At 41.6% G+C, this 11979-nt stretch overlaps 1 protein-coding gene across 4 annotated transcripts in view; it reads left to right on the forward strand.

The window, feature by feature from the left end:
- The window catches only part of PIGB (phosphatidylinositol glycan anchor biosynthesis class B), a 166197-nt gene that overhangs the window by 25717 nt on the left and 128501 nt on the right, over positions 1 to 11979 (forward strand). For all 4 annotated transcript variants that reach the window (XR_013609834.1, XM_078684865.1, XM_078684866.1 and 1 more), the window contains exon 4: positions 539 to 643. Coding sequence is in view for 3 of the 4 variants with exons in the window: in XM_078684865.1 (XP_078540991.1) it covers positions 539 to 643 (105 nt within the window). In the remaining variant the exon portion in view is untranslated. The remainder of the gene's footprint in view (positions 1 to 538; positions 644 to 11979) is intronic.

The raw sequence follows: 11979 nt of genomic DNA on the forward strand, positions 1-11979 counted from the left end.
CATTTAAAGCTTTAAAGGCAAGTTAACATCAGTAGATGTAAACCAATGGCTACTGGTTACTTATACTCTCTCAGTGCTTGGGAATAAGTAAAAAGTAGCTACTAATAATCTACTAATTAGTGTTACTCTGTACATTTAATCAACTCATCGCACGCGGTGACCCTTAAAAGCTTTACAGCTACATTAGAGCTAAGCATGTTATAACCATGTTAGAGCATACCTCCATCACATATCAATTAGTAAAACTCTAATGTCACTTGTGAAGTGAGCTTTCTTAATGGCTTCAGTTGATTGTTTTACAATTAATTCATTATTTGCGAGGCCAGGCATTATTAATTACCTAAAAAATATTTTTAGACAACGTTTTTGAAAAAGGTGGCATTTGACATGCTTTCCGGCTCATTAGTGCACTTAAAGAGTACAGTTGTTCCCGCCCTAATTGAAACAAACTCTGTAATTTTATGGTAACGTCACGTCCTTGTTAGTTGTAAGTTTGTACTACAGTATGGAACAAGACCTGTCTGTTTTTCATGTGCAGATTTGGATTCCGCGACTAGTACAAGCTACTCTTTCAGCTGTAGCAGATGTAAAGATTTACTCCCTACTGAAGCAACTGGAAAATGCAGAAGTGGCAAAGTGGGTGGTAAGTGTTTCACTGAGCCCAGTTTGGAGGCCATTTACCATACTTCTTAGCAAAGAAGTTCAACTTTTAGTTTCTAATTAATTACTCAATGTTTCCTAGCAGTCCCTAAAGTTGTACCCATTGCTTTTCTACACCCTTCCATTACACCTCTGCTCACCTGTATTTTTTCTCCATGCACTTTAAGCACTTATATTGTGTATTCAAATTGGCACTTTGAAAAAAATATATTTAAATGTGTTTATTTGCTCCTGTACAACACAGCAGGATGCAGAGGCGCATCCCAAACAATGCCAAACATTGGAGGGTGGGAAGCAATGCAGCTGCTCCATCTGTACATTTAAGACATTTTTCAGATATCACCATAACTACAGCCATTGACTTTTTTAAAAACTTTTTAACTGTGATTTGTTTACAGCATAAACAATTACATCAGCCTTATCCATTTCAACACGATTCCAGCGTACAATTACTGTTCAGTATTAACATATAAGATAGGCTTTAGAGCACCCGAAGAAGCTTCCTCTTAACTGGTCCCTGAGATGGGATCCACTGCAGCTGTGCCCCTGGACCTGCCACACCCCACTGGGGGCCTGAAAGTCTCTCCAAAGGTCCCACATCCTGTCAAACTTCCAAGAGCACCCATGGGGTTTGTACATGGAGCGCTCACCGGTCCATTCTAGCTGTACAAAGTGTCAAGCCTGGGACCTCCCATCGCCTCCATGGCCGGGCGATGTTCCTCCTGGAGACCATGAGAGCCACATCACAGAACAACAGAGTATTTAAGTAGTGTCTGTTCCCCCATATTCTCAGTGTGACCGATGTGGGGTGGAGTAAAGTGCCAGGTTTTATTTTGTGGCTGTTGAGATACGCTGGGCCACCCATGTCCCGAATGTTTGTAGCCTGGGGCATTCCAACAGGGTGTGTTACCGTGTACCAGCTTGCCCACATATCTGCAGGCATTTGTCATTGTCTGCTTCCCCATAGGGAGGAGCCTGGTTCTAGTATATAATGCCCGGTGCAGTATTTTTAATTGCACAAGTCTTAACCTGGTCCTTATCGCAGATTCTATGGTGTGGCACCACTCTTTCCCCATTCTTCATCCGCCCAGATAAGAGCCTCAATTCATGCTCCTATATATCCCTTGTTACAGCCATGGATGGCTGACTTATTTTTTATGCGTAATATATTTTGTGAGACAGCATGTAGAGTGGTTGATAAGTCAGTGACTCCTCAGCCACCTCTTGCAGTTTCACCATGCATCCCTCAAGATTCTAATGGAAGTATTTATTGTCTGCTAACTTAAACCGTCTTTGCATCTTGTCAAAAGAGGAGTCCCTGTTTTCCCCAGATGTCTCCTAGTTCTGGTAGCCCTAGCATGTCCCTTTGCTTTATTCCTTCTAGTTTTTTCAGGTCATTAAGGTAATCATATTCCAAAAGTAGAGTCTCCAATGTCACCTTCTCTTCCCATACAAATTTTATTGTGGCCCTCTTCCTTACTTTTATTACCAGTTCTGTCAGGTTTGGATGTCGAGCTGCACGGCCCTTACCACATAGTTTGCACAAATATACTACCAGATCTATTGTGCGCCTGTTCACCAGTAGCAAGGGTTCTTGTTGAAAGGTGAAAACCCACTCATTCCCCACTAGTAGTTGTCACCCAGTAATATAATTGTAGTTTATGGAGGGAAGTTCCTTTCTCATACGAGTTCCTGGTAAGGGTCTGCAGTGCTATTTTTAGGGTGGGGGAAGGGTGTGAAATTGTTATAAAGGGCAGCACTGCCTGTCAGTGACATGGGGAGCTTCCTCCAGTGCCCCACATCCCGCCTATACTCCTTCAGAATCCTTCTGAAATTATGCAGTTGGAATTCAGTTGGGTCCATGCTTGCATAGATTTCTAGATACCTTAATTCCTCAGGAAACCTGTGCAGGGGATATGTCCAATCCGCCTGGGATGGCTAATAAGTGACTGGAAATGACACAAACGTATGCCAGTTAATGAACACCTCTGTATACTTATCAAATGTGTCTAGGATGTCAAGGACTAGCAATGGCTGTGCTAAGTAAAGAAGCTTGTTACAGCAAACAAATGATAGACAGAATGCTGACAATGCAAACATTCTCCCCCAGTCAAAAGAACTGGGTTAAATCCATTGTTCTTTTGCCCACTACCCCACCCCAGTTTGGACCCAGCCATATGCAAATCAGTCTTGACCCTTTGCCCCATGGGAACAGTCCAGACAGGCAGTTCGGCTGGACTGCTCCCATAAGGAACAGGGCCAAGACTGATGTGCATATGGCTGGGTCCTACTGGGGTGGTGTGGTGAGCAAAAGAATGATGGATTAAACCCTGATCCTTGTGACTGGTGGTGAATGTTTGCATTGTCAAGCATTCCGTCCATCAATTGTTTCTTTTGCATATGTTGCTCTAAGTGGGAAGGGTATGCCCAGACGTGGGTCCCGTGCTCACTACACCACTGGATTCAAGCTAGCCTGGCTGATGAAGAGTGATGCCCTGAAACCGGTCCCAGGATGCTTTTTTCTGATCCAGGGAGGACCTGGCTTGGCAGTTCGGGCTGGTTTCTAGTTCTGTTACTTCGTTAAAAGTATCTCTTCTTTCCCTAGTTATGTGTGATATAAAACAGCTCCTGATTACAGCCTTATATTTTTCCCTAACGATTCCACATTGTTCTTGAAATATAATTCTGTTTTGGCCGTTGGCAAGCTTCTTGTAACCCAGTCAGTTAATTCCCAGGGGTCTGATTTCTAATCCGCTCATCTCTGAGTAGAGTGCTGTGTTATTCGCGTGCTATATGGGAGAGTTGTATGGGATTCCCCTAGGCAGGTATCATGTGTCCTGAACCCATCCTCCTGTGTTTGGAGAACCAATAAACTAGTCCAGTCTACACATTGAGCTGGTAATGCCGTAAGCATCGGAGTATCTGTGGGTTGCTCATCCCTTCACAGATCTGTCAGCTCCGCGCCATGACAGAAGTCTGCAGTTGTGTGTCCACTACCCGGAACCTCCCTAAGTAGGCCGGTTACTTCTGAAAATTCTGTCTAGTGCTCACTTCATGGTGAGGTTAAAATCACCCCTAATACTATTACCATGTCCGGAGGTCTTGCCATCCGCTGGTCTACTTTTTGTAGCATCGTGATTTGAAACTCAGGTGGGAAATGCCAGGCTGACAGTGTTATTTACACTGGATTCCTCTCCCCCTGCACCACTGCATAGCACCTTCCTAGGTCAATCCATGTCTCTCTGACTATCAGCTGGAACGATCTACAGGCCAGTATACCTTCTACCTTGGAGCCTGATGTGAATCCCAAGTGCATCAGGACATTGCATGGGCCTCTTCCCATGAAGCCATAATTATTCTCCACCCGGTGGGTCTCTTGCAGCAGGAACAGATCAGGGTTGTGCCTGGGTAGGAAACGTGATACCATCCCTTTTTCCAGTCTATTCCCCAATCCGTTAACATTCTAGGATAAGATGGTGACTCCCTGTCTTCGGAGGTCCACTTAGTCCCATGTAGTCCTTGGTCAAGGTTGATGTACCTTCCCCATAGTGTCTTCACCTGCCTTTCTGTTTGTGTGCACCCTGTAGAGTCGACCGCATCCCTCTTCAATGTATCTCAATCCACCCTCCCCATTTGCCCTACTGCCTCACTCTGCGAGAGTGGAACTACCCTCTTGCCCAGTGCTTAAAGTGTCTGTTGCCCTCTGAAAACTGTTTGTATTTACTAGCATCGTCTCTCTTCTCCAAATTGTAGAACTGCCGCTTAGACTTTTTTCCAGAGCATGGCTGTTACATATATCATGCCTCTGATCATGTTAGCACTTGTCTCTTTTTTTTGTTCACCTCCACCTTTGGCGTCTACCTAGGGACTTGCAGATTTGGAACGGGCCATGTGTGTCTGTTTCCCCCACCATCTCTTCTAAAGTCACAACAACCAATGTTTCATTACGGTCGGCTCCACTCGAAGACATCAAAGCGCAATGCCATTCCCCAAAGCATATTTATCCAGTCCTCGAGTTTGATTACATGCTACCAGGAACTCTTAAACAATAGCAGCATAAACATGGTTACTGCTTTGGGAAAGAAGCTTGACCATAAATAAATGTCTCATATCAGAGCACGGTATTTGAAAATCTAACCCTGAAAAATACTTTCTTCATGAACTTTTATTTAATTAGATTCTATCTGAAATATTTGAAGGGGTATTTCACTACATCAAAGCACATATTTTTCATAGTCGAGCTACAGTTATGTTTTCTTTTTCTTCGTCTTTCTCTTCTTTCTTCATTCCCTTCTTTCTTTCTCATCTTTCTTTTTCTCTTCGTCTTTCTCCACCTGTCTTTTTCTTTGTCTTTTTACTTTGTCATTTTTTTCTGTTTCTTTCTTTCAATCTTCTATTTCTTTTTTCTTGTCGTCTTCCTTTCATCATCTATCTCTTGTGTGTCATCTTTCTTTTCCCTTTCTTTCTCTCTCCTTTTTTTCTTGTCATCTGTATTTTTCCTCATCTTTCTTTCTGGCATCCTCTTCATCTTTCTTTCTCATTTTTCTCTCACCTATCTTTCTTTATTTTTCTTCATCTTTCTTTCTCTCTTTTTAGGTGTCTCCGTTTTCTTTCCTTTCTTTCTCCTTCCTTGCAGCCCCTCCTTTCTTCCTCTCTTGCCATTTGCTTCTCCACCCTTTTTTATCTTTTCTCTCCTATTTTTGGATCTCCTTTCGAACCCTTCCTTGGACTCTCATTTTCAAGTTTACTCCTTTGTTTCTTTCCTTCATATCATCTTCTCTCCTTTTTTGATTTCTCCTTTTCTTAATCTTCTTTCTCTCCTTTCTTCCTTCTCCCCTTTTTTCCTTCCTTCTTTCGTTTCTTTCTTCCTTCCTTACTTCTCTGAACCTTTTCTTCCTCTCATTTCTTTCTCCTTTCCCCTTCCTTCCTTTTTCCTACTTCCTTCTTTCTTTGAGCTTTTTCTTCCTCTCCGTTCCCTTCTTCTATGCTCTCTCCCTTACTTCTTCCTTGCCCCCTTATCTTTCTTCATTCCTCTATGTTGTTCTTTCTCTTCTTTTTAGGTCTCGGCTAGCCAGCGCTCGTGTTTTCTCTTAAAGACATATTGTATATACTTTGTGCACCTCAGTCTGTCCATAGGCTTCCCATTTGCTGGCTCCATCGTTGCTCTCCTATTCTTTCTTCCTATTTGTCCATGGCATGCATTTTTCATGCCTCTTCCTGTGTTTAGCCATCCCTGAGAGCAGGAACCAAGCACTATATCAATCCACTGGTCACCATTTGAGCATCTGTTTTAAGAACTACTTTTTTCTTTCTTGAAAAGCAATTCACACAATTGGTACTGTTTTCACTTGCTGAGAGCTCAGCTTTGTTTCTGTAAGTAGGACTGTAAATCTTGTTCTTATCTCGTCACATTTGCTGAGCATTCAAAGACCAAGATCAAATGTCAGATGCTGTTTAGAGAGGACACCTGTTCCATGCCCCCACCCACTCCCTCATTGCTGCTTGTTTTCTCTGCAGGCTTCCTTGAGCACCCTCCTCCATGGCCTGTGTGGTCATTTAAAAGAGGGTGGCCACCTAGGAGGCGCTCCTGTGTTGCATTACTTATCGGCGCATATCTTATGCATGACTCTTACTCTGTTTTACCAGGTGTCTGATCCTCAGGATTGGGCGCTCTGTAGAAGGTGTAATGCAGAATGTTAGTGTCATATAAACCTACCTTTCCAATTTATATACCACTTTGAATTCCATCTTCCAATCGCTTTTGACAATGGTAAAGTTAGAAGACCGTCTCTCTACTGTTACTTGAACAGGCTATCGCATTTGGACCGGGCTACTTATTCAAAATGTACATAAAAACATCTTGCCCACACTATTTAAGTGGTTGTAATTAATTTATGTTCCTTTCTTTTATGTTGTTGGACAGGAAAAAGTGACATATTGAAAAAAAGGTCCCTGAAGTCTCCAAATGTGACTTCTGGTATTAGGAATCCTACATACCCTGAGGTGTAGAGTTAATTTACTGATTGAGGCATTCACGGGGTTGTCTGCATAAAATATTTCCCCTCCATTCATATACATAGACTTGCTTACTCTTTTTTTTTTTAACAAAATAAATTACAGAAAGAATTAAGCTCAATTATCCAATTTTTCCTATAATACATATGCTGCTTGGGGACTGCTAGTCCTCACAGTGCATGTGTTCGGTTGTAGTCCTGTACTTAATTCTTGAGTGGGGATCCATATTAGAAAGTGAATTGTCACCATTGTCTCTTTTTGATGCGGTCTGGATGCTTCCTCAATTAAAGCGTCATGTTGTAACTGTAGTTACTATTTAAAGGGTGAATATAAAGTGCAAGTTGCCATATATGTGAAAAGTTTGTTTTCTATGGAGCCGGTCAGAAGGAAAAAAAGCTCATCAAAGTCTTGGATGCCATATTGGAAGGGGGCGACTAGGTGTCATTAACCAGAAGAAAACATTTACAGTGTAGGTTAAATATATGAACTAATAAGCAGTTGTGTTTGTTTCCTTAGGGTGTGATCTGTGTTTTCTGATATAGGTGTCCCGCAGTTAATATTAATTAGTGAACAAAGCATTTATTATTATATAGGAGACCACATGAGTCCTCATTGTGATCCATACTTACACGGCTCTTGGCGGCCAGATTGGAGTGGAATGATGAGGTGGGTGACTCCAGTAAGAGTGGTTGTATTGCTTTTTAGATTCATCTAAGTGAATTCAGGGTGACATGAATTGTAATGGAGAATTTATAGAGTAGATGGCATGAGAAATTGGTGGAAACAAGAAATAGACTTATCCAGTATAGTCGGCATTCATGGACAGCCGTTTAGGAGTGGTGTTATTAGTCCATGAATAGGCGTAAAATTACTGTAAAAACATACAAAATGTAGGTAGTGGGCGTAATGAGTTAAGGATCCTAGTAGTATTATATAAAAAATTAATGAAATGGTGCTGTAGGTTGAACCGGGTCTGGTACTATATTGTTGTATCGTGTGAATGAGGTCACAGTGACTATATTGATATATGTGTATGATAGAAATTTGTTGTTATGTAGTACTTAAGTGGTCGAACCCTGAACAGTTTTGTGTGTGTGTATGTATGTGTGTATATGTACGTATGTGTGTATATATGTGTGTGTGTATATAAATATGTGTGTGTGTGTGTGTGTATATATATATATATATATATATATATATATGTGTGTGTATGTATATATATATATATGTGTTTTTTTTTTTTTTGTAGCTCCGAAACACCAAGTACGTGAGTCACTCTGAGGGCGGGTGCTAGGTAACGCGATGGTGTTCGCGTAAGTAAATGAAGGCTCCAATTTTCCAAAGATACCCAGCCGGGTTTACAGGAAAAAACCAGCACTCTCAAAGGCAGCAACAGATATTTTAGCAGAACGGTTTATTCAAAAAAGCAGACGCGTTTCGGGAATGAAATCCCTTCGTCAGTGTTAACATCAGAGCGCCATAGATGACACCCTTATCTATGTTCATGAATTATATTAACACAAACAATGGACTAAAGCATGTAAATATAAACTGCGCGCCATCTTAGAACGCATACATTCTATAAATATTGTCAACGTGAGATACTGAAATTCTTCTCCCATGTATCTAGTCATATTTAAAACATCCGCAAATACATTATGCGCTTACTCAATGGACAATCTCGCCGTGTATCGGCAGACGTTTAAATGGACATTTTAGTCCAAAAACACGTGCCTGAGAAAAATGGCATTTGAAAGAATGCACAATTAAAGTGAAGATCACAACATTAGAAAAGAGACTCAACTGAGCAAAATCTTGCCGTGGATCGGCAATTGCAACCCAATATCAGGTTGCTGTGTTCTCAAGCCAGTGAAAAAACAAAATTTCATATCCCACCCTGACAATAAAACTATCTTTTACTATATACATCTTCAGAATTCCACCCAGTCAATTCATCAAAATTATCGCAAACAAATTTTCACAATTTCTCATAAATCACATAACAGCCCAACATATTCTTAGCCCAAGTGAGAGGCAAGTTCCTCCCCTGTATTCAGTCCCTTGGGTGCCCTGGTCTCAAGATCTATGATAAATCTAGATTCTAGTCTTCTTAGGGCCTGTAATCATTTACCTCCTCTCGGGTTTTCAGCAACTTGGTCTAGGCAGAAATATCTTAGAAGATTTCTGTCACTCTTATGTTTGATTGCAAAATGCCGTGCTACTGGATAGCTGATTGCCCGCATATGCTCCAATACCCGGAGTTTAACAGGATTGATGGTACTGCCCACATACCTCAACGGACAAGTGCAAACCAAACAATAGACTGCGTGATCTGTGTGACACGACATAAATTTAGTTATTTTTTTGCCACCTTTGCAACCTGTCACATCATATGCTAAAGTTCTTTTACTTGCCGAACAGGCTTTAAATTTCCCACAAGGGAAGAAACCTTTTGCATCTTTCAGAGTTCCTAATTGTTTCTCCTGGGGTGGTAGATAACTATGGACCATCTCATCTCGCAGCGATCTTGCCCTCCTATAGGTAATGGAAGGCACATCAGGAATATCAGGACCCACAATTGGGTCGGATTTAAGGATGTGCCAATGTTTAGACAAGATAGATCTTAATCTAAATGAATCCGCAGCAAACGGTGTGATCATGCGGAATTGAACCTCTTTAGAAGGGATAGTCTTTTTCTTTTCAAACAGAGTGCTGCGCGGTATTTTTCTGACTTTATTCAAAGTTTCTTGAAGCAGGTTTAAATTGTATCCTCTGTTGCGGAATCTCTCTATGCTGTCCATGGCAGCTTGTTCAAAGTCTTCATTATGGGTACAATTACGTTCTAATCGTAAAAATTCCCCGTATGGGATATTGATGATAAGTTTACGGGAATGGCTGCTTGAAGCGTATAAAACGCTATTACCAGCAGTCGGTTTACGATAAAGTTGGGTGCTAATCTGACCATTCCTTACACTCACTTGTAAATCCAGGTAACTAACCTTTTCTTTGTTAATTTCCCCTGTGAATTTGAGGTTACACTCATTGTCATTTAGCACTGATATATACTCGTTAGCCTCTTCTATAGACCCATTCCACACTAGGAACAGGTCATCGATGTACCTGCTCCAAGCCACTATCTTGTTATTCCAAGTGGCATTTCTGGGGGCCCAGGCTACCTGCTCCTCCCACCAGCCTACGAATAAATTCGCATAGCTGGGGGCGAAGCAGGAGCCCATCGCCGTCCCAGAGCACTGTCGGTATATTGTATCCTGAAAGAGAAAGATGTTATTATAGAGACAAAATCTTATAAGTTCCAATAACATCTTATTATGCAAGGCAAATCTCAATTCTCTTTTGTTCAGGAAAAATTCAACAGCGGTAAGTCCTTGTTCATGGTCTATGCAAGTATAGAGACTTGTAATATCCAAAGTAATTAGTACATATGAAGGTTGCCAAGCGAGAGATTCCACTTTTTCAATAAAGTCTGTGGAGTCTCTGATGTATGATTTCAGAGACAAAACAAAACCAAACAGAAAATGGTCTAAGAATTTGGAGAGGTTCTCTGTAAGACCTCCTATGGAGGAAATAATTGGTCTTCCAGAGGGATTGTAAATGTTCTTGTGTACCTTGGGCAGGTGGTAAAAACAAGGTAAAATAGGGTTCATGGTTTTCAAAAAGAGATATTCATCAAGCTCAATCATCTGTCGGTCATGCCACTTTTTGAGCAATTGGTATAATTCTTCTATGCTTGTCAAATAATCCTTTTCCGTAATGACATTATAGCACGACTGATCCTCAAGCTGACGTTTTGCTTCTGCGACATATTGTGGTCTAGACATAATGACTATGTTACCTCCTTTGTCGGAGGGTTTGCAAACAATCTTTTTGTCCTCCATCAAGCACTTCACCGCTAACTGTTGTTCCTTGGTAATGTTATGGTGCTTCTTTTGGGGTTTGAATTCTGTCCTCATGGTGGCCAGGTCCCTGGCAACCACATCTGCAAAAATGTCAATGGCGTCCACCGCAGTCTGGGGGACAAATCTTGAGGCAAGTTTAAAATTGCCCTTCGGTGCTTCTTGCTCTATGTTGACATTATCCAATCTTTGGGTTAAGGTGTTATTAGTTGCATTTGTCTCCATGTCACCCTCTTGTCTAAGATTTTGTAAGACTTCACAGGCTGTAAGATCATTTACAGATAAGAGATCAGTGTCTTTTTTGTTTCTCAAATATTTTGATTCCTTCGTAGTTGGTTTAGTCTTAAAAAACTTATGCAATTTGACTTTCCGAATGAATTTATATAGATCTATACGTGTCTGTGTATATTCCATATTTTTATTCGGACAAAAAGTGAGTCCAAGTTTCAAAACGGACTCTTCTGCTGACGTTAGTGATCTTTCGGACAGATTTACAATGGTGAGCTCGTCTGGGCTATTCACCACCTGCCTCTCCTTTGGCTCCTGGTTACTCGTGTAGTTGTTCTTGTTTGTCCTCTGCCTCTTCCCTTTCCAGCCTCCCCGTCTTGTTTGTCTGCGTCTTCTGGGGGCTTGTTCTTGCCGCCACGGAGCCAGCTCTCTTGTATAACTTTGAACTCCTGTTGAAAAGGGGTTTTAGTTGTCGATGTCACAGACATTGTTGTAAGGCCAGACGTTTCGTCTCCAGAACTTTCACTCACAATAAGATCAGAATCCGAAGTCTCAACTCTTGTCTCCGTTGCGGCTTTCGGCATCAGATTTTTTCTAGCCACTTCTTTGCGTGGTTGGTCATATTTTTTATGGAAGGTTAAGACCCTCCCCATTGCATAGTCCCACTCATCCCGGTCAAATTTTTCTTGTTTTCTAAGTTTAATTTTGGTTTCATATTTCTGAAGTCTCTTTTTCATGTTGGCCCTAAGTTGTTCTTGTTCCTCTTTGTTGGCGTTATGTGTAATCAACTCTTCCAGCTCCTCTATCTCTTTAACGACCTTGTCACGGTCGCTCCATGCGAATTGGATCAGGATCTCCAACATGCCTTTGCAGGAGTTGGCTATATGTGACGCCCATGTTTTCAATAGCTGGGGGTCTGGGTTCTCATACGCGGGTACTGTAAAGATCCGAAGACCTCGAGGCACCCTCTGTACCTCTATGTACCCCTGTAATGATGTTTCCTCCCACCATTTGCGCAGTTCCCGTTCATACAATTTTTCAAGTTTTTGGAACTGTGTAGATAGGGTGTTGGAGACAGCCACATTCGACACTGGTGGCGGTTTAGAAATGTCTGGGTTTTTATTCTTAAAGATGTCTCCGGCCGCATCGCGGCGCTCTGACA

The sequence above is a fragment of the Lissotriton helveticus genome, chromosome 3_2 (assembly GCF_964261635.1).
Source record: "Lissotriton helveticus chromosome 3_2, aLisHel1.1, whole genome shotgun sequence".
Lineage (NCBI taxonomy): Eukaryota > Metazoa > Chordata > Amphibia > Caudata > Salamandridae > Lissotriton > Lissotriton helveticus.